Source organism: Crocodylus siamensis, chromosome 10 (assembly GCF_052110815.1).
Source record: "Crocodylus siamensis isolate JL-2025a chromosome 10, ASM5211081v1, whole genome shotgun sequence".
NCBI lineage: Eukaryota > Metazoa > Chordata > Crocodylia > Crocodylidae > Crocodylus > Crocodylus siamensis.
Window position 1 is genome coordinate 46,542,650 of NC_143404.1, and position 23,793 is coordinate 46,566,442.

The following is a 23,793-nucleotide window of genomic DNA, read 5'->3' on the forward strand; positions in this document are numbered from 1 at the left end:
GTGTGCTCGTGTTTCATGTGGACACTTAAGTGTCCATGAAAGAGGACTGCAAACTGTGTGCATGACAAAACATACATAGATGGGTTAGAACCATTTGGGAGCACAAAGTGAAACAGGATTCTTTCCTGTGTCCTGATCTTGAGCTGTCATAAATGAACTCCAAAATCTCTGGTTGTCCTACATGCAGGCATAGGAGAACCCAATGAAAAACCAGGACTGTTTGGTCACTTGGGAATCAGACCTAATTGAGTACGTCTACCCCTCCAGGACTGGTTTAACTGCAGCACCTATGGACTTACTCAAGATTGCCTTGCTCTATCTAGCTTGGCTACCAATAGCAGTGAAGGTGAAGCACCACGAGTTGCAGTACAATCCCATCCAGGACCCCAGTTGCTTGCCTCAATCTTTGCTGATGCATCTTTACTGTTGCTTTACTACTGAGCTGGCTAACTTCAAGTACTGAAATAGTTTGGGAAATTTATCACTAGAATCATTTGGAACTCATTCTACAATGGGAAAAAAATCTTTTTTTCTGAAATGGATTTTTCATCTGAAATGAAAACATCCATTTAGTGTGAGGAAATGGCCATTCCAATTTTTTAAAACTGTTCCACAGTTACTCTTTTATATGTAAGTTTTCATCAGAAATTGGTATTTGAAATTCAACATTATTTTTCATTTTGTTTCAACTTCAAGTCTTGCTTTGTGTTCTAGGTTTAAAAGAAAACCAGATGAAGCAGTTTAAGTTAAAAAGTCAATTTAAAAGGTAGATTTGTATTCCATTTCAACTTAAAATGTTGCATTAATTTAATTTTTTTAAACCCTCCAAAATTTTAAGTCAACACTGAAATATTTTCCATTAAATTAAGCTCAAAACTTCTCACAGGTAAATGGAAAGTTCCCACCACAAAAATTAAGATATCTTTTTAATATTTCAAATGTTTCATTGGAAATATTTTGTTTTTTCAAGCAGCTTTGATTAGCAGAGGCAGAGTAGAACTTCCAGTAAAGATGAGTGGGAATATGCTGTGCATTTTATTTCTTCACATCTAATGTATCTAATTTGGCTAGCTATATTCTTGGGCCACTGCCATCTCTATAGTTTCTGAAGGCTTGGAAAAGGAAGGAGAAAAGGAGACAAAGGAAATATAGGAAGAAAGAGAGTGAGCTAGGGGTGCATAGAAGGAGAGGAAAATAATGCATGAGGTATCTAAAATATTAATCTTCCCACATGTCAGCTCTGCTCCCCGAGGGAGCAGAAGAGAGCAAGCAACAAGACAGGTATTTCTGACAGTGTATGTCTAGGCAGTATCCTATTACCCAGCCAAATGATGTGTTCTGTATAAAAATCTTCATCACAATCTCCCCTCAAATCAAACTGTCATTAAAAATCTAGCCTGCATGCTTTGAACCTGGGGCCAAGGAAAAAAGTCCTTCTTTTTATTCCCACTGAAATACACCTGTAATGATACTTTCTATTACTGGAACACTGTCCACACTCCTAGGAAAGGGGCTCCCATAAAGCAATGTACTGAGACATAAAATAAAAGCTTGAAATGTGTTTTGGAGCTGAACCTCCATTTGCTGGACTTAAATAAAGCATAAATCCTCCAGTAATGAGAGCAAGCAGGTTGCAGAGGCAAACTGCTTCATTCAGGGAGAGGCATAAATGTTTGTGCTCCTAAGAAACCCAATGCCACCTTTATTTAACTGATGCATGTGCCTGGGATTGAGGAGGTGAAGGCAGGCAGTTGTCTCCAGGCATTTCTTTGGCACATGCACCGGAGGTCTTCTGCACTATCATGCCTGTGCGAAATTTCATCCAGTGTTTCATTTTGAAGTTGTTTTGATGCATTTCAAGCTCAAAACAGTGAAATTGAAATGAAACAAAAGCCTTCAAAACAGCTTTGAAATTAAACAAGGGCACTTGAAATGTTTTGAAAGTTTTGAAATGTTTCAAGTTTTGAAGCTAGGCTTACTTAACTCCAGTGCTGGTCCCAGCCAGCAGCAGCTGCCTTCTGTCATCTGGCAGTCAAAGTGGAGGCCTGCCCATACCCCTGGGAAGGCTGTGGAGCTGTGCCAGACTCCTCCCGGGGGTGTGAGCCCCCAGTGTGCCTGCTGCATGACAGGAGGCTGCTGCTGCCAGCTGGGACTGGCACTCAGCCTGCACCCAGCACTAGGAAGATTGGTGCTGCTGCTGGCCTCAGTCGGCAACACCAGCGCCCTGTGATCCACCAGGCAGATCAGGGACCCCAGGAGGAGTCAGCAGAACCCCGCAGCCCTCCTGAGTGCGGATATCTAGGCTGGCCTGAGGGCAAAGAAAAAAGCATATTGGCAGTGGAAGCAGGGGACAGTGACAAAGGAGGAGTACACCTCCCTGACCAGAGCTTGTAGGGATTTGGTAAGGAAGGCTAAAGCAGCACTGGAGCTTAGATTAGCTTCTGGGATTAAGGATAACAAAAAGTCCTTTTTCAAGTATATAGGTAGCAAGAGGAAGTCTCGGGGTAACATTGGACCCCAATGAGGCAGGGCAGGGCAGTTGGTGACAGACACGCGAGAGAAGGCAGAACTCTTCAACAAGTTCTTTGCCTCCGTGTTCCTGTCTGCTGACAATGGGGTGCTCTTGGGTGAGAGCGTAGAGAGACCCAGGAAGGATGCAAGTCCCCTGGCTGTTAGTTCAGACCTAGTTAAGGATTACCTGGAGGACTTAGATGCGGGCCCAGATAACCTTTATCCGCAGGTGCTGAGGGAATTGGCTGGTGTCATCGCGGAGCCATTGGCACGGCTGTTTGAGGACTCCTGGTGCTCGGGCCAAGTTCCTGAGGACTGGAAAAAGGCCAACGTGGTCTCTATTTTCAAGAAGGGGAGGAAGGAAAAGCCTGGCAATTACAGGCCAGTCAGCCTCACTTCTATCCTGGGGAAGGTCTTTGAAAAAATTATCAAGGGCCACATTTGTGAGAGCCCTGCAAGGGAAGTGATGTTGAGGGGTAACCAACATGGGTTTGTGCCAGGCTGATCCTGTCTGACTAACCTGGTCTCTTTCTATGACCAGGTAACAAAAAGCTTAGATGTGAAGGAAGAAGTCGATGTCATCTTCTTGGAATTCCAAAAGGCCTTCGACACAGCGTCCCACCCAATTCTGGTGGGGAAGCTGAGGGACCACAGCACTGACGAATGCACAGTCACATGGGTGGCAAACTGGCTCCAGGAGTGCACCCCGAGGGTGGTGGTGGACAGGTCAATGTTGACCTGGGAGGGTGTGGGCAGCCGAGTCCCCTAAGGCTCGGTCCTTGGGCCGGTGCTGTTCAATATCCTCATTAGCGACTTGGACAAGGGTGCGGAGAGCACCCTGTTCAAGTTTGCTGATGACACCAAGCTGTGGGGTAAAGTGAATACACCGGCAGGCAGGAACGGCATCCAGGCAGACCTGGATAGGTTAGAGAAGTAGGCGGATCTGAACAGGATGCAGTTCAACAAGGACAAGTGCAGGGTGCTGCACCTGGGGAGAGGGAACCAGCATTATGGTTATAGGTTAGGGGCTGACCCTTTCGGCAGCACAGAGGCAGAGCGGGATCTTGGAGTTATGATCGACTCCAGGATGAATATGAGTCACCAATGCGATGAAGCAATAGGCAGAGCCAACCGCACCCTGTCATGCATCAACAGGGGCATCACTAACAGGTCCAGAGAGGTCTTGCTCCCCCTCTATGTGGCACTGGTGAGGCCACAGCTGGAGTACTGTGTCCAGTTCTGGGCGCTGCACTTCAAGAAGGACGTGGAAAACCTGGAGAGGGCCCAGAGGAGGGCCACTAATATGGTTGAGGGTCTCTGTGGCCAGCCCTCTGAGAAGAGGCTGAGGGACCTGAATCTCTTCAGTCTCTGCAAGAGGAGACTGAGGGGGGATCTTGTGGCTGCCTACAACTTTATCAGGGGCCACCAGCAGGGACTCAGGGAAAGTCTGTTCACCAGGGCCCCCCTTGGAGTCACCAGGAACAATGGCCACAAGCTGAGGGAGGATAGGTTTAGGTTAGATATTAGGAAGAACTACTTCACTGTAAGGGTGGCCAGAGCCTGGAATAGGCTTCCCAGAGAGGTGGTGCTCTCACCTTCCCTGGAAATCTTCAAGAGGAGACTGGATAGGCACCTGGCTGGGATCTTATGACCCCTCCCAGCCCCAGTGCTTATTCCTGCCCAGGGTTGCGGGTCGGACTCAATAATTTGTCTGGGTCCCTTCCGACTCATTGATTCTATGATTCTACATGTTTTATATAAATCATATTAAATGAAACAAAATTGAGGACCCCAACTTATAAATGTACAAAGCTGCTTCCTGAAAGAACCTCTGAAAGTACCTCAAATCTCTGGGTCCATTCTTGTGCCAAGGCTCTCCTGCATTCCCTCAATTTGCATTTCAGCCTATGGGAATCAAGAGTGTTTAGCACCCTGCAGGATTTAGGGCAAATCACCCATCTTTAAGTTTCATTTGGTCTCAATCCCTCTCCCATTACAATTATTTTGAATTTGAAATATTCTGTTTCACATACAAAATATTTCTCAGGCTCACATATCTCTGAGGTCAAGAAGGTATGATGGGCTACAGGGCCACATGGTCAAGGGATTGCTTCTTGAAAGGTATTCCACCAATATGTTTTTCTCCACAGTATAAATATTCTCTACAGTATAGCTTCCAAAGCAAAATCACATACATCACAGAAAATTTTAATTCGCATCAGAATTTTATTTTATTTTTCACTGAAGAAAACAAATATTTATTTAACCAAAACAAGGACTTTTTAAAAATAATAATAAAAATGGTTTTGGTTTACGTTTTATATTTTTAAAAGAAAAATATTTGCAGAGGATTTGGAAAGAATGACATTTTCCAAATTTTGCACACACAGCTCTTCTCTCTTTCCCCTACTCCACTCCCCACTCCCACCTCCTTGCCTAGTCAAAATGGCCTGCTTTGAACAGCTGTAGCCAGGAGCAGCTCTGAAGAGACCTCACTTTGCAGAGCGGCTGAGAACAGCTAATTGGGATGCTGGACAGAAGCAATTCTGAAGAGGTTTTTGCTTCACAATGTCTCTGGGAACAGCTTGAACAGACAGGTGACTAAAGAGAAGAAATGATAAAGAAACCTCTGCATAGCAGTGGGTGGGGAATAGATGGGAGAGAAAAAAGATCAGAGATGAAGAGAACTTAGTTCCACTGGGAATAGCTGACACAGAGAGATAGTCAAAAGCGGTTCTAAAAGGCCTAGATCAAAGATAACTCCACATCCTGAGGTGTCCTCTATATGCAAAAGAACCAGCATTTAGAAAGCTCAGATGACTTACTGAATATTCATAAGAACTTTAGAAATATACATAGCTATTCCTACTTCATGAATACCTTTCCCAGATAGCACCTGGGTGTGAATCTTTTCACATTGCAGCCATTTAGCATCCCTGGGATAATGTTTCAGAAGACAGGTAGAAGATAGAAATGCAATTCCTCACCAGTGTTACACCACTGCACCGGTCCCATGGGCTGAGTCAATTCAGAACTCAAAAATGGGCAGTCACAATGGTTAGTGTGAGAAACCTCCTTCATGCCAACTAAAGAAACTATTTCACCTGGACACTCAGGATGCTTTACCCTCCCCTAAGCTGCCTCATCGAGTCTGATTATTTGGTGTACACATTACATATTATGGAAACTAGAGGTGGTAGCTTATAGATCATGTGGATGTAAAGGAAGAGTTGGCCTTCCTGGAGGACTACGTTACTGGTTAGATATACTGCTTTTCTCCTCTTCCCCTTTGATCTCATTTTCCTCACCATTTTCACCATTAAAATAGCAATGTTTTATCTCAACAGACTTTCATGGCAAGCTGTTTAATTTGTTCTTCATCTACTAAGATTATTTTGTGGTTTGTACTACTTTGTGGCAACACTTATGGGGGGGAAATCAACTTAGTACTTGCCACAGCATTTGGTGGAAAATAAGAAGAGCTGTCCTTTACTCTGAAGACCTCACTGAGAACTTGGTGGATTCATCCTTGAGCATATGATAGAGACAACTTAAATGCTACAGGTCTTCAGTTAACTAACTGCTGAGATAGGCTCAGACCAACCCAGAATTTCTATGGTTATTCCTATTCCTCATGCTCTGAAAGTTGAGTCCAACCCAGATCAAAGCAACCATGCCATAACAGAAGCCATTTTAGAAGCAGTAATACCTCAGTCATAAGTGTAGCTCAGGAATGTTGTGTCCTGATGGCAGCAGCACATGCAGCAATGGCCGCAGGCCAACACAGGCAGGGCCAGGCTGGCAGCAGTGGCAGATGTTATTCTTGTGCCCTCCCTAAGTTGGTGCCCAGGGTTGGTGCCACACTCATTCCCCCTTAGTCATGCTACTGATCTCAGTGTTTCAGCCATGCTGAGCTGGAGCAAGGCTGTACAGCAGGTGTAAGGTGAAGTAGGCATCTCCCACCTTCCCACCTGCATTTGAATGGCTTGGCTTTCTCAAGACAGTGTGAGCAGCCCAGCCCCCTCCTGCTGAGCCCACTGAACACAGTTGCCACAGCAGGAGCAACAGCAGAAGAGGGGTGGATGGCAATGGCAGCCATGCCAGGAACCCACAGGCCACATATTAACCTTTTGGGGGTGGACACATGTAGCCTGTCAGTTGGACAGCCCTGGTTTATACCTTCAGATATTCACTGATAAAATGCAAATGCTGCATCTTCCATTTAGGAACCAACTGGGGGAAAGTCTGCTGGAGATGTAGTGCAGAGGAAGAGCTGTCAAACTCCTGATGGAGAAATTGCTTTGGAGCTCAGTAGTCCACACTGATGCTCGGAAAAGATTTTAACAGACTCTCAGCCTCAGGTAAGTACAAACCCTGTGGTGACTAAACTGACACCAAACATGCAGGATCTATGCAGCCCCTGCAGGATGGCAGACACAGAAAGCCAGCAGATGGTCTAATCCAGCTACTACCACAGCAAAAAGATTGGTCTTGAAGTCAAGGTTACAGAAATGTAAATTTAGTCCTTTTCTTTGCAACAGACTTCCTATGCCACATGGGTAAGACAGTTGAGGCTAGAACTTTGGCTTCTAACTTGCCTATATTCATTCTTCCAAAGAATAGAGTAAGAGCTCATGCTTCTTTTACAACACTTCTACTGTCATCACGGTGTCAACACCTACTATTTATAAAATAGCTTATGAGACAGAGTGCTAATCCAGTACAACAGGATACCTAAGTTCAAGACTTCTCTCAGCCTGAGGAAGTTGAAAACTTGATTTCTCGCTACCTCCAATCAGCTTAGCTCACAGCCCACTGGTTTGGACTGCTTCCTGGGAGATAAGAGCTGTGAGTTTGAACTCCCTCAGATGGACGAGGCATTTAATGGGACTCTACTACTTCCTAGGTGAGTGCTTTAACCACTAGGCCTTAATATAGAAAGTGGGTAGTACAGCCATCTTAAAAAAATCCTCCAGAACTGTATTCTATAAGGAGCCCAATACTCTTGGTATGCATTCTCAGGGGCTGTGGCAGATTGCATCCTGGTTAGGGATATAGAACTGCTTATACTGGGGTAAGGCTGGGCATGTGTAGAAGCAGAAGTCTAGCACCCAAGAGCTGTGCAGTCAGAAAGGGAGATGCCTAGTTAGCTCACATGCCTCTAGGTGTGGTGGCACATGAGCAGTACTTCCTGGATTTCAGTTTTGAACTCAGCTGAACTTCAGTTCTGACTTTTCTCCCAGTCCCCATATTTGTACCTCACAGTCAATGGATTTTAGTATCTGATGATTCCAATACGTGGATTTATTTCACCTTGGATATTTATTGCAGAGCATTTATTTGCACCTGTCTCCAAATATCATTTTATCTGGAGAAACTTAAATTTTAAGTCGTTTTGCATCCTCCTGTCAATGCCAGTGTCGTACTTACTCTGAGTGACTCCTGTCAATTCCACTGAATAACTCCCACAGCTCCTCAGAACTTAGGATTTCATCACCAAAATAGTTTTTAAACTCTTCAAATGACAGCTTTCCATCATCTGCATTTAAATGAGAGAAGAAAAATTATACATTATACATTTACAGTAGCATCACAGGCCTTGGTTCCACCCAGTAGAGTCTGTACTAGAAATGGGGGGTGATTGGGCATGGCCTGCATAAAAATTAGAGCTGAGAAATGTCACTGAAACCACATCCCACCAGAATGTGTCATGCTGTTGAAATAAAAACAAACTTGGCAAAACAGGAACAATTCGCCTGGAATTTGACTTCAGAACAAAAAAGGAAAAGAATTCTGATAATGTTTCAGTCTGTTCAGAATGAAAAATCCTGCATTTTCATTTTGAAATGACTCTCCATTTGGAATCTTTTAAATTTTGTGTTATAATGTTGTAACAATTTTAAGTCGGGTTTATGGAAGAAAATACTGGTATCCTACTTGATGCAATAAGATTTTTTTGCTTTCCTACGTGGAGAATTTTGGTGGGGTTTATTTAGAATTGGAAACAAGCCAGATTCTGCCATCTTGAAATCCTCTGTGAAACAGAACAGCCCTCCACTCTTGGCTCTGGGGGACACACAATATTTCAATGAATATTGGTCTGTTGCTGCTAAAGGCAAAATCCAGATCAGCCTCTTAGGCACCTCCAACATAGACTTCAACATGTCTAAATATTAAGTACTTATCCCCAGGAGAATGATTCAACAAAACAGGATTAGGGGCCAAGTCTCTCTATGCAGTCAGTGGAGAGGGATTCGGCATCTCCGGAGGGCAAGTTTGAAAGCCTGGATGCAGAGTTCGGAAATGACAAATCTATACAAGAGGGGAGTTCCTGGTTTTGCAGTTTCCGAGTTTCACAGATTCATAGCTATAGAGTCGGAAGGGACTTTGCAGATCTTCTAGTCTGACCCCCTGTCCTGGGCAGGAGAGAAAACTGGGCTCCAATGACCTCAGCTAGATAATCATCAAGTATCCTCTTAAAGACCCCCAAGGTAGGAGCCAGCACTACTTCCCTTTGAAGTTGGTTCCAGATCCTAGCCACCCTGACTGTGAAGTAGTGCCTACTAATGTATAGTCTGAACCTACTCTCTAACAACTTATGGCCGTTATTCCTTGTTACTCCAGGAGGTGCTCAGGGGAACAAGGTCTCTCCCATTCCCTGCTGCCCTCCCCCCAGTAAGTTTATAGATGGCCACCAGGTCCCCTCTTGGCCTTCTCTTGTGGAGGCTGAACAAGTTAAGGTCCCATAGCCTCTCCTTGTAGGGTCTGCCCTGCTGTCCCCAGATCATGTGAATGGCCCTCTGTCGCACAGCACTCGGGTTCCCTGTGCCTAAAAGCAGAAATGGCTCAGGAGAGACCCCTAGTGGTCAGAAGGGGGAGGCTCAACTGCCAGTCACCAGGGCAGCACAGGTGCTAGTTGCTAGAGGAACCAAGGGAATCAGCTGACAGGAAGGGGCAGCACTTGGCCCCTTCTTAAGCCCAAGCATGAGACCAGAAGGGCAGTTCCCCGCCGGCGGCCAAGGAGGGGGGAACTCAGCCAGTGCAGAGAGAAAGGAGAAGATAGACTGCAGGAGCATCCCCTGGTTGCCGCTATGAGTTGGAGTATTTTCCCAGTAGGGATAGACCATTTACCCTATCCAGTAATACTGCGCTGCAACTGGCCCGAGTTGCTAGAAGAAATAGCTAATGTGAGGTGCAAAGAGACCATGGAGAGTTTCGTGGGTGAAACTGAGCAGTCTCCTCACGAGGAGAGAGCGGACCAAAGAGTGGACGTCACCCGTTTGTGGGAAGATGAGCACTTTCAACTAGAACAGAGTCGAGAGTCGGATTTCTGGTGGGCGCTGCAGGAACACCTCGCTCGGAAGGACGATGAGGTATTGCGACCAGAACTAATGAAAACAACTCCAAGGTTTGAGGTAAGAGATGGCCTCCTATACCAGATTGAGCAAGGGAAACCTTTGAGAGAGTAGCAGTGGATATCATGGGGCCACTTCCCTGGAGTAGCACAGGCAACCAATATATATTAGTGCTACTAGACTATGCGACTAGGTACCTAGAAGCAGTACCGATGCGGCCGGTGTCTGCGCTGAAGGTGGCGAACGAGCTATTAAAGATCTTCTCCCGAGTAGGGCTTCTGAAGGAAATACCGACTGATCAAGGGACGAACTTTACATCCCTCATGTTTGAAGGAGTGAGTAAAGCCTTGGGGATCAAACATCTGAAGACAGCCGTATATCATCCACAAATGGATGGGCTCGTGGAATGTTTCAATCAGACACTGAAGCAAATGCTGAAAAAGTTTGTGGTTGAGAGCCCGCAGAATTGGGACAAAATGATACCCCCTCTGTTATTTGCAGTAAAAGAAGTACCCCAGGTCTCGACTGGGTTCTCACCATTTGAGTTGTTATACGGCCGGCAACCAAGGGGAATTTTGGACCCAATTAAGGAGGGTTGGGAGGAACAGTGGCATAGAGACTAGAACATCCTCCAATATGTGATCCAACTGCAGGAAAGCCTTGAAGCGGCCCAGAACATGGTCATGGGAAATCTCCAAGAAGCCCAGCAACGACAAGCGCAGCATTACAACAGAGGCGCCCGGGAAAGGAGATTTGACATGGGAGACCGCATGTTGGTTCCGCTGCCAGACAGCGAGAGCAAGTTACTTGCCCGGTGGCAGGGACCCTACGAGGTCGTACACCAAGTGGGGCCCGTGGATTATGAAGTATACCAGACCAATAAGAAGAAAAAAAGGCAAGTATACCATGTCAATATGTTGAAGAGGTGGGAAGACCGTGAGTGTATGTATTTAGTCCTTCATCCTGAAGAGCTGGAATTGGGACTGACGTTAATGAAGGAAAGTGGGCCAGGGAACATAGAACTGGCCGTGCGACTGTCAGAAGACCAGAGAAAACAGGCTGCCAAGTTGGTCGAGGAGTACGAAGACATGTTCCAGGGAACCCCTGGGGAAGTCTGAGGCATGGTACACCAGATAAAAACCCCTCTGGGCCTGGTAGTACACGAGCATTGGAGACAGATTCCCCAGCGCCTCCAAGACTCAATAAGAGCTGAGATTACAATGATGCTGGAGAAGGGTATTACCTGCGAATCTTGCAGAGATTGGCAGAGTCCCATCATGGCGGTACCTAAGCCTGATGGAAAAATCCGCCTCTGTGTTGACTACCGAAAAGTAAATGCAGTGGCTAAGTTTGATGCCTATCTGATGCCCCAAGTAGACGAACTGGTGGAGAGCATCGGGCAAGCTAACTACATCTCCATGTTGGACTTGACCAAAGGATACTGGCAGGCCCCCATGGCCCCTGAAGACCAGGAAAAAACAGCATTTGCCACTCTGTGGGGTCTTTTTCAATTCCGACGGATGCCATTCAGATTGCACGGAGCTGCGGCCACATTCCAGCGATTAATGGACAAAGTTTTGGCTCCCCACAGCATACATTGACGACATCATGATATACACAGAGGGCTAGGCTGAGCACCTCACCACACTGAGGGCAGTACTGAAAGATTAAAGGGCCGGGCTGACAGCCAACCCAAAGAAATGTACGGTGGGGGAAAAGGAAACACAATACCTGGGGTTCATAGTAGGAAGCAGGAAAGTGAGACCTTTGCTGAGTAAGGTGGAGGTAGTGCAGAAATATCGAGCACCCCATACTAAAAAGCAAGTGAGGGCTTTCCTGGGACTGGCCGGTTATTATAGGAAGTTTATACCCCGCTTCACAGATGTAGTAATACCACTGACAAACATGATAAAAGCAGGGGCTCCGACCAACGTGAAATGGACATCAGAAGCAGAAGAGGCATTCCGAACTGTGAAGGAGGCACTGTGCCTACAACCGCTTTTGTATACTCTGGATTTCAATAAATCCTTCTTGGTAAAGACCAATGCATTGGATGTGGCTATCAGAGCTGTGTTGGTACAGCAAGAAGGAGAAGAAGAGCACCCTATAGCCTACATAAGTAGGAAATTATACCCACTGGAACAAAGTTATGCCACAGTGGAGAAAAAGTGTCTGGTGATAAAGTGGGCTATTGAGACACTGCGATATTACTTGTTAGGGAGGTGGTTCACCTTGGTCACCGACCACGCGCCTCTTCGCTGGCTGCAGAGCATGAAGATAATGCAAGGCTGATGAGATGGGCCCTTAGTCTGCAGCTGCATTGTTTTGAGGTAAAACACCGTCCTGGAACCCAAAACATAAACGCCGACTTCCTCTTGAGACCATATGAGGAAGAAGTGGTGCCAGGGGGGCCAGGAGGCTACTGAGTAAGGAAGAAAAATAACGGGGTGTCAGGGAGGCAGATCCCCAACGACTGCAATGAGGCATCCGCTGCCTCCGTCAGGAAAGAACACCATGAACTGAACCATCTACCCAAACATGGAGAAAGTAGAAAAGAAAATAGGCCTAAAGGAACCCTACCAAGGTTGGCTAGTGTTGGGGGACTACTTGTGGTGGGTAACTCCCAACAAATCCCACACGGTGCGCCTTGGGTAAAAGGTGAGTACGAGGCGCCTGAAAACCTCCGCCTCCTGAGCTTGAATTACCGGGTACCGGGGAAAGGGCTGAGAGAAGAGCCCCAGACAGATGGAGCAACAGGTGCGAATGAAAACACAACTCGGTGAGTTGGGAGTTAAAAAGGGGGGGAGGTGTGTTGCAGAGCACTCAGGTGCCCTATGCCTAAAAGCAGAAATGGCTCAGGAGAGACCCCTAGTGGTGAGAAGGGGGAGGCTCAACTGCCAGTCACCAGAGCAGCACAGGTGCTGGTTGCTAGGGGAACCAAGGGAATCAGCTGACAGGAAGGGGCAGGATTTGGCTCCTTCTTAAGCCCAAGCATGAGGCCAGGAGGGCAGTTCCCCTCCAGCGGCCAAGGAGGGGGGAGCTCAGCCAGTGCAGAGAAAAAGAAGATAGACTGCAGGAGCATCCCCTGGTTGCCGCTATGAGTTGGAGTATTTTCTCGGTAGGGATAGAACGTGGTTTTGACCAGATGGTTTAGTTTACATTATAGCCCAGAGGCTTAGTGTTTTGTGTTTACTGTTTTACCGGAGGACTGGGTGAGCCTATTAGCGGTTGGAGGAGGCCTCATAGGAGCTCCACAGTAGTGTGGGGACCCTGGCACCATAGAGGGTGCAGTGTTCGGGATGCATTTGACCCCAGTCCCAGAGCGAGAGGAGACAGTGGGAAGCCCCGGAGCGAGAGGGGACTGTGAGAAGCCCCGGAGTGAGAGGGGGCATTGGGGAGTGAGAGGGGTCAGTGAGGAGCCCCAGAGCCGAGAGGGGGGGCAGTGAGGAGCCCCGGAAGTAAAGAAGAGGGTCAAGGCATAGGGCAAACCATGTCAAGTACCATCTGCGAGGTTTGGGCTGCAGTGTAGGGAAGGAAAAGGAGCCACAGATAGTGCCCCCTGACACCAGGCATATAAAGTGGGCAGCCTCCTGCTAATTACATCACTCAATCAATTAAGATCAAAGTATGGCAGGCGAGTAAGCAGGCGGTTACCCCAAGACAGGAAGGCAGAGCCACCAATAGAAAGGCTCCAGCGAGATACCCCTGTCACACCCTCCTTTGGACCCTCTCAATGCTGTCCACATCCCTCCTGAAGTGCAGTGCCCAGAACTGGATGCAGTACTCCAACTGCGGCCTGACCAGTGTTGCATTTTCTTTCAGAGTGAGCTGAGGACTTCGGCCAATCAGAAGGAGGATGCTGCATAAGGCAAATTCAAATAAAACCCAAACCAGCCACATAAAACAAACCTTAAGTAATGAAGCATGAGTTTGGAGAGTAAAAAAATCAAAAGCCTAAACTAATACGACTCTTAGCAGAATCTTGCATGGGATTTTGTTAACAGAAATGCACAGATAGCCATGATAGTGTGAAGTCAAGTAGAAGGCAGGGTAGATTTGCACCTTATAGATTAACTAAAGTATATCACATAAGCTTGTTTTATATATAGATATATTGATATAGCTATAGCTATATTGATATATATATAGTGTCGCAGGGCACTAAGGTGCCTGCTCCTCTAAGAGCAGAGATTGTCTTGGGAGAGAGCCCAAAGAGCCAGGGAGGAGCCCAGGTGCAGGTTACCAGGGCAACTGGCTAATGAGGAAATTAGCCTGCACCTGCACCTGGTCAGCTGGCTGGAAGAGGCAAGGCCCTGGGCCCATATAAACCCCAGGGCTGGGACTAGTGAAAGCAGTTCCCTTCCAGTAGCTGAAGGAGAAGGAGCCTCCAGGGAGAAATGGCCCTGAGATGTGGCATCTGCCAGACACGCTGCCCTTAGAGCTAATGGAGCTCCTGGAGCTCACAAGGTACCCTTGCCTACGAGGCACTTAGTACCAGGGAGGAAGTTTTACTTTTTTAAAGGGGCAGAGCACACCCTGAACTCTGTTATAGCCCAGGGGCTCATGTTTTGTTTTCTGTTTTATAACACCGGTGATTTGGGTGAGGCTATTGGGGAACGAGGAGGCCTCACTGGGGGCCCACTGTAGTGTGGGCGCAGTATTTGGGGTGCACAGGCCCTGGTGCCAGAGGGCGCAGTGGCAAGGGGGAGACTAGAGTCCAGTGCCAGTGAGGTGCAGAGACAGGGCTGTGGAGAGCCCAGGGAGGAGAAAGGGGCCGAACAATAGCAAGGCATAGATGAGACAACGTCAGTACCATCTGCAAGGCTTGGGGCATGGTAAAGGGGTGGTATGCAACCACGCATATAGCCCAGAAGGCTGAGTGTCTCAGGACACATTCACTGTGAAGCAGGATGCCAAGGGGTCTACAAACCCCAGGGTTCAGTAGGATCCAGCAAACCATGTCCAAACATAAAGGATCAAGGGCAGCCTCCCTATATTAATAGTACCAGCAAGACATGGTGGGTGAGAGAGAGAGTGCCTGTTGGGCAAGATTAGCATGGTTAAGGAGCTCTAAGGGTAACACAGGCATCCCTAGGGACCCTACCCTGTTACGAGAGAGAGAGAGAATCTCATGCAAGCTTGTTTTATTTATTTATTGACACAGACATATTATGTGAGAGATTATGAATTCTTAATATCCCTTTTGCCCTTGGCACCTGGCTTTGTTGCAACAGAGTATTGTGAGAGGTTGCTAATCCATGCATCTTGTTTACTGGTGCCAACTGTGGCTAACAAAATCCTGTAGAAGGCAGGGTAGAGTCGCACTTTATAGACTAACCAAAATAGATATGTGTGTGTGTATGTATGTCATAGGTGGAAGTCTATCACACACACACACACACACACACACACTGAAGTGAGCTTCAGCTCATGAAAACTTGAGCTATATATCTATTTTGGTGAAGATTATTTAGATTTGGAAATGTGTCAGATTCTGAGGATACATGGGTTAGCAACCTCTCACAAACCTCTACTGCAACAAAGCCAGGTGCTAAGGGCAAAAGGGATATTAAGAATTCATAATCTCTTATACTATGCGTGAGATGGGAAGAGCCTGAAAATGCAAACCCTCAGCAGAATCAATATGCTACAAAATATGATCAGATGTGTGTCTGTGTAGCTCAAATATGATGATGATACAGAATCAAGCGTGTTCTGCTTTAAAGCATTCTTATATGAACCCTTCGGCACCTTCTTTCGTTTTCAGTCTGAAGAAGGGAAGCCAGTCTGGTTGATAACTGGGATATCTGCTGTGACCACATGACCATAGTAAAGACAGGCTGTACAAATGACATGGGCCAGTCTGATCTGGTTTGACAATTTTTTGTCCCAAAAACCCAATTTCATTTTGTCCCAAAAACTTTTCCGGAGGTAGCAAAGGGCGGAAATTTAGAATAGTAGGCTGTGTTTCTTGCAGCCGGAGACATGTTTCTCCTTTTCTTTCTGCCATTTCTTTAGCAGATCCTTCAGGAAGGAGAGAACTATTTTTCCCCCTAAAATAGGCATGGGAAGAGAGTCAGGGTAAAGAGTGCAGTATACTCACCATTCTTGTCAGCACGTTGAAAAATCTGAAAAGAAAAACACACAATAGGTTTTAACAGAATTAAGGAGGGATTGTCTTTTAATTTCTGAGAGAGATTTTTGAAAGCACGTTTCTGCTGTAGAATAAATCAGGAAAAACAATTCACTGACCCCTAAGGAAGCTGTAAAGAAGCTACACAATTCATCTTACCAGGCGTGCTAATTATTACTATGGGGTGACCTTGCTTGTGGGAGATTTTCTTTTGAAAATTATTAGAGTCATTTCTCTCCTCTAATATACCAGGGTCTGAGAAATCCTCTGATGATTTTAAACTTCAGCATTTGCATAGAGCATCTTTCCCTTACTTTATAGTAGAGAGCACTGAGGGAGCCAAAATAGAAAGGCCTGTAGCTATGCTATGCTGCTGTTATGCAAAGTCTTTAATTTTTCATTTGCCTTAAATGAAAGAGTATTTGGCATAAAAATACTCCAGAATCCCAACTAGCAATGTGTGTATACACTACCCCAACTGTAACTGCACAGACTAATCCAGGAACTACCAGTCTCAATCATGCAGGAGTATTTTTACAGGCTGACTGAGTGTGCATTTTGGGAAATCAGAATCACAGACAGACTTGTCCAGACAAACAGCTATGAGATATTGTAGTGCAGCTCTCAAACTTGTACAACTAATGCTCAAGGTCAGACAGGGAAGTCTTCTTTCAGGCTTACAGCAGATGCCTCTAAGTCTTGACTCCCAGGTTCTCTTCTTCACACTGAAACAAGGTTATCAATGCTACAATATTCCAGCCTCTAAAATGGGAATGACCTTTTCCCAGCTTGTAGAAGGTGGTATGTTGTGAGATGAACTCTCCTTGTAGCATTCTGGTGCCCTCAGGTGAAAAGCACAGGTTTAATGCATTCATGTAGAGAGGAGATAATTGGCACTTACCCAATTCCCTGCCTACTTGCACACATATTGGAGTACTTGATATCCAATTCAGCCCCTGTGCTATATGAGCAAACAATGCACCCTTGTTGCAAAGAAGGCTAATGGAATACTGGGCTGCATTGATAGGTGCCAGCAGGGCAAGGGAAATAATTATTACCCTTTATTTGGCACTGGTGAGGCCACATCTGGAATACTCTGTTCAGTTTTGAGCACCCTCCCCCACCCCCTACAGAAAGGATGTGGACAAATTGAAGAGTCTAGTGGAGAGCAACAAAAATAGTGAGGGGGCTGGGGCACATGACTTCTGAGGAGAGGCTGAGGGAATTGGGCTTATTTCTTCTGCAAAAGAGAAGACTGAGACGGGATTTGACAGCAGCCTTCAACTACCTGAAGTGGGGTTTGAACGAGGATGAAGTTAGACTATTCTCAGTGGTGACAGATAACAGAACAAGGAGCTATGGTCTCGAGTTGCAGCAAGGGAAGTTTAGGTTAGATATTAGGAATAATTTTCTCACTAGGTGGGTAGTAAAACACAGGGACAGGTTACCCAGAGATGTTGTGGGATCTCTGTCTTTGCAGGCTGTAAGACCCAGCTACACAAATCTTTGGCTGGGATGATCTAGTTGATAATGGTCCTGCTTGAAGCACTGGGTTGGAGCAGAAGACCTCCTGAGGTCCCTTGCAACCCTAACTTCCTATGATTCTGTGACAGGAGAAATATTCCATGCCCATATTTACTTAACAGTGGATACAAACACTGAGCTAAATCCAAAATTTGATATTTGGGGAAAGTAAAACTGATTAATGGGGCAAGCAGTTTCTTTGATTCATGTGTGATACAGCCTGTACTGATCTCTTTTTGCATCTGATAAAAGAATATGAATAAAAATGAGCAGAAGGTGGGAAACCAATTTCCATTTGCTTTGACTTCCCACCCACTCACCTCAAAAGCAGATGGCATAAACTACCTTTAAAGGAATCTTCCCTCCCTCTATTATTTTGGCATAGGTTGGTAATCAGCGCATGCTTGGCTGACTTTAGCTGGATTTCAAAGGCTGTAATCTCTTATGTCCATTTAGAAGTGCAGCAAGCAGTCCTGTAGTGTTGTAATGTACTGGGCTGTAAGCATTTACAGCTGTATCTTTTTGAAGAGTTTATATCTGATGAAGCTTGCATGACATCTAGTCTCACTATAATGGAAATTTTAAAATAGAACATAACCTGATGTAGAGGGGCCATGCATCTCAGCACACAAACAGAGATAACAATGCTGCTGTACTAGAAGAGACCAGTGATCCATTGACCAGTAGTCTGACCAGACCAGAGCAGACCGAGTCTACCAAGTCACTACCCCGTCTCTAAGTTACCAGTGCCCAGGGCTTGGGAAGAAAGTGTAAAACCCATGCAGCCTTCACCTGGGGGATGCTGGCCACAGGCAGAATTCTTTGCCTCATTCAATTTAATGATTTGTCCCTGTCACTTCCTGCAGCACAGTTCCTGGGCATTTCCTAGCCTCTTCCTGTACCTGAAAGAATCACGGTACAAGAGTAAAAATAAGAAACTGGTCAAAAGGACCTGAACTTTACAAGTGAGGAAATTGAGTTATTAATTGCTAGGAAACTTACTTAAAGCCTCATACACAAAAGAGAGAAGAGGAAGTCATAGGACTGGAAGGCTTATTAAATCTAGTCCTCTGAGACTGGAGGCAGCCGTATACTGGATGGTAAGTCAAGTAAAATCAACCCAGTCATATACAAGGGGACCTTCCAGCTAAACAGGGATCTCTCAGAAAATGGAACTCCAATTCCAGTGAAGCCAGGGGAAAGGAATGAATGTAGACTGAGCTGTACATTCCTTGAGGCAGCAACTACCTATTTTTTGTGTTTTCTACAGCACCTAGCACACCAGGGTACATGTCCATAACTAATAATAATATTAATAATGGGTGGTAAAAGTAAGATCGGAAGTAGGAGCAGAGCTAAGTGGGAAATTGAAAACAATAAGAATATTGCCAATAGTGCCCAAGTGGTTTCAGAGCTAACGTCCCAATGAAAAACAATAGTGGATCTTGTGTTTTAGTCACCTAGAGCCTGTGTTCATTGTCTCATATGCCCTGTCCAGCATCAAGTCCTGAAGCTGGGAATTCTGTGCCACTTCTAATGAGTGGACAAACCCCCTTTGCATGCTTCATCACCTGTGCAGAGATGTGCAACTGTCACTCATGTAAACATCACCCAACTCTCTTCAATCTAGCTATCTTGGGCCCTGGTAGCAGTTGAGTCATGACATGGATTTCTGCTACCAAAGACCAGAAGTTCACCAGGCTCCTGGGGGAGCTTTTGCATCCACATTGAAGCTCATGCTGCCTTGGCCAGACTGTTACATGTACCCAAACCAGCAAATGTAAAGCCACTTGAAGTACAGCTTCCCTGTATGCATCAAAGTGACAGTTTTCTAGCCAGAGAAGTGACATCCTTGGCATTGACTTGGCAATTCAACTTTCCCTGCAGTGTGGTTTGAGCATGTGCAGTAAATCCAGAAAAGGTTGACCCTATTATGTTTCAGCCCCAGCAGCTTAGCAGTTAGGGCGTTCCACCAGGAACCTCAAGACCCAAGTTTTTTGGACTTCTAAGCATACTGCTCTAACTGCCGTGTCACAGCTGAGGCACCTACTTTTTTTCCAGAGCAGCAGCCATCTCATACCCTCTAACCTGCTCCCTTATTCCTGGCCACATATATCTTCCTCTCTTGGCTGTCCAGGGAGCCACCTCAAACAGAGCAATGGATAGTGGGCTAGATGATACCTGGCCTATGGCATAGTCATTAGTGTACTAGGCTAGGAAGTCAAAAGGTGCAAACTTTCTCCAAGTGAGGGAAACCTAGAACTTGGATCTCTGCCTTCCTGGATAAGTCCCCTACTTAGTTAGCTTTTGGAACTAAGGCAAGAGGACCACTCCTCTGGCATCTAACACCCGCTAACCAGTTAGAAAACCATTAAGTTAGATGAACAAATGAAAACAGAACTTGGCCCATGGGCAGCAGTTATATCTCTGCACTGCAGCTGGACATGCCATTATGTGGCTTGCATCAGTAAGTGAATGCATACTGCAACTGGTTTTACACTTGCTGTTCAGGTAGATGTATCAGTCTAGCCAAAGCAGCATAAGCTTCAGTGTGGACATAAAATACAGGTGCAAGCCTGTATTTTGTGGGCATCACACAAACACCAGCTTGACAATTTAGACACTCTAGTGTAAAAGGGTGAAACTCAACTGGGGCTAGAGAATTTAGTCCCTTTAAATATCTTCCCTCCAAATTCCCTGTTCTAAAGGGCAACACCAAGCTGACATACGTTACCAGCCGCAGTTGGCCCTCCAGCATTTTATACTCAAGTCTGGGAGGAAAATGTGACCATTTCCAAAGAGGCCTGTTGTCTCGCATCTGGGGAGAGGGTTTTTATTATGCTGATCACACTCCAAAAATTCTTGTTCTTTACCAGCTCTTCATTATGCCTCCCTCCTTGGAGAGTCTTCACAGTTTATACCAAATAAGGACGATGTTCTTTTCAGCAGAACAAGTACCACTCCACCCTCTTGTGCTTCTGCAGGGAAACATAAACTAGCCCACGTACTGCTAGTGTTAGGTAATAGGTACCTATGGGATACAGACTTTGAATCAAGAGAGGATGTTTTCCTTACATGAAAATATAGCTGTGTGCTCTCTAAGAGCCATTAAGACTAGCTGATGCAGTAATGGAGTGTTCTGACTAAAAACTCAACAAGAAAACCTGCGTTTGCATACACTGGGGATTTTTCTAGGTTTTAGAGGAAAGCTTCTCTGAGGCAGGAGGGTCTCCTCACTGAGCTGCTTGTTTTTGAAGATTGTGCTTTCTTTATATACAACCATGTGGGTGGCATGCACAGACAGGGCTAGCCCTGCCCCCTCCTGCTCCATGAAGCTCTGTCCACAGACAGCTTGTAGAATCCAGGACACACCTGGGCGAGCAGCAATAGGTAACACCTTGTTCTGTGATGTTGGCAGTGCTCACAAGCTGGATCATGTCACTTCTTGCAGAAGAGAACCAAACTCTGGGAGGGGCTCATGGTGAATGGCCTCCCTTAGAATTAGCACCAAGCTTAGGCCACAGTAGAGGGCTACAAGGTGCTACACAGCTGATAGTGCTTTCCCTTGAGTGACAAAGAAGGAAGATCCTCCTCTCACATTGCTAATAAAAATTCTGTTAAACCAATCACAAAAGCTAGGTTGTTAATGCAAGTCTCTTGACCACATTCCAATCTGGGAATAAGATGTCTTTTAGGTATATTTGGATATATTACTCTTCCCATCTTAGCATACAGCTACTCCTTGCTTAATGTCATAGTTATGTTGTTGAAAAATGCAGCTTTAAGCAAAATGATGTTAAGTCAATGTTAAATGTAACTGATGTTATGTCACAGTAGTTACTTACTAGCAGGCAGCAGCCAAACATGGTTATAACCAAACTTTGTGCAACTGTAAATGAATATGTTCTCTAATAGATCAGCAATGTAATAATCAAACAATGTTAACTGGGATGATGTTAAGTGAGGAGTGCCTGTACTTTGATGTATGGCTTCTAACTTTTAAACAGTCAACACACTGTAACCTGCAGGTAGCTACAAGTCAAAGTCTGGTGAAGCCGTTCTTACATACGTGTTACCTTGGGACCCTTTGATCTATGAGATGCTATGAGAAATATAAGTAGTAAATAGTTTTAAAAAATAAGTCACGCAATGAGGAAAGTAAGACCTCGCTCCAAGATAAATGAAATAGCAAGCTACAAAAATCTCCATGGGAACAAAGAACGCTTTAATAGAGGAATAAAGACAGAAAATCCACCACAACTCCCCTGTCCAATAGGAAATCCAGTACTGGCTTGCAGAGCACCACAGGCCTTCTATGTCAAACACCAAGCTAAAACACTTAAACCTGTGGGTAAGCAGCAGGCCTTACTCTGTGGCGCTATTAGGGTAGCTTGTCATATTTTATGCTTTAAAGTTGCACCTGTTTATAGAATGGTGAATTACAGTATTGTTTAAAGTTTTCTTTCATACTCAATCTTATCTAATCATTGCTAAAGTTCTGTATAGACTCATTATTATCTGAACTTTTCATTTTGGTGGTGTCTGCAATATCAGCTGGCCTTGCCTGTTGCAAGCAGCTTATGGCCTTGAGTTTGCTTGCATGATGTTTCTTTCCTTTTCTATCACTGTGAGAAGTTTTTCTAACGCAACATAGTAATAGTTTTTTTACCAGCTCAGATTAACTGAACTTGGCACTAACCGGCTGAATTAGAGGGATGAAATGATTGGATATGTTAATGAAAGGTGATAAGGGAGACCAATGGACAATGTCCAAAGTAAGAAACCAGAAAAAGGCAAAACTAAAAGGTACGCTCATGGTGGGTCTGTTGAACAAAGGAATATGCTGACAGGATAAAATATGGATATGTTGACTGTAGAGACACTAATCTGAAAGCAAAGAGTCATCAAAGGAGTGAAGTTAAAGAAAAGCATAAAAGGGGGCAGCAAGAAAGTTAAGTGTTGTCTTCATCATCATAAATCCAACTTTCAACACCTGTCTGGACCATCCCAACCAACGATACACACTTTGCTTCAGGAACTGAGTGGCAGCCTTTTCTGTTGAGCAAAGTAACATCTGGGATTGGGTGAGATCATTGTAATAAAAGTGTTTTTCTCTCTCTGAATATAGAAACTGCTAAGATAATACTTGTACTAATAAAGTTAGGCTTTTATTTTAGGACACCGAGTTGAAAGTGAAATATGAACACACACCATTTAAAGGTTAATTGTGCTTTAACAATATCTAAGCACTATCTCCTGGAGCTAAGCATAATACACCTTATCCTACAAGGTCTACAGCAGCTTCCAGCTTGCTTACCTTGGCAGCTAAAGGGATTAGGGCTCTGCAAAACAGCACCATTTCATTTTGACTTCCATTTTGCCATTTCGAAGAGACAGTATTTCATTTCATCATTTCGTTTCATTTCGAAGCACTCTTCTGTTTTGTTTCATCAAAACTGTTTCACTGTTTCAAGGGTGTAGGTTGTAGCTACATTGGTCTAAGGACATAGGCAGACAAGGTTCTTTGGGGAAAACTGATATCTTTTATTAGACCAACTTAAATAGTTGGATTTTTTGTTTTGTTTATTTTTTTAAGCAAGCTTTCAGGTTCAAAAACCCTTTGTCAGGCTGAGGAAGTTTCAGCAGTTGGTGTGTGGAGGGACAGTGATTGTTGAATTTCTGATGGCACTCAATCAAAGATTGCAGGTTTTCATTGCAGGCCATTTTGGTGCCCGTAGCTGCTCAGAATACAGTCCCAAAGATATTACTGACCTTGTACACTTCATCCTCACACACAACAATTTCCAGGTGCAGGCCCCTGGATCTGCATGCAGGATGACAACATGCTGCTGCTGCTGGCTGGGCCCAGCACAAGCTCCCGAGTCTACCCAGAGCAGTCCACTCCAAGCACCAAGAAGAATCCAGTGTTGGCGCACAGATCTGGGGGCCCATGCCCCCCCCCGGAGGAGTCTGACACAGCCCTGCAGCCCTTCCAGGGGGTGTGGGCTCCCAGATCTGCATGCAGGATGACGACATGCTGCCACTGCCAGCTGGGGCCAGAGGCAGCACCAGGCTTCCTGGTGTCATCCTGTGTGCAGATCCAGGGGCCTGTGCCCTCTGAGAGGAGTCTGGCACAGCCCACAGCCCTCACGGGGGCCATGGCCCCTGGGAGGAGTGTGGCACAGCCCCACAGCCCTTCTGGGGAGGCATGGGCCCCCAGATCTGCACACGGGATGACAGTATGCTGCTGCTGCCACTGCCAGCTGGCGG

General features: G+C 45.5%; 1 protein-coding gene across 1 annotated transcript in view; it reads right to left on the reverse strand.

The window, feature by feature from the left end:
- NECAB3 (N-terminal EF-hand calcium binding protein 3) overlaps window positions 1–23,793 on the reverse strand; it is a 164,828-nt gene that overhangs the window by 105,115 nt on the left and 35,920 nt on the right. The window contains exons 2-3 of the mRNA XM_090020394.1: window positions 15,970–15,994; window positions 7,942–8,050 (exon numbers count right to left, since the gene is read on the reverse strand). Coding sequence (XP_089876520.1) covers window positions 7,942–8,050; window positions 15,970–15,994 — 134 coding nt within the window. The remainder of the gene's footprint in view (window positions 1–7,941; window positions 8,051–15,969; window positions 15,995–23,793) is intronic.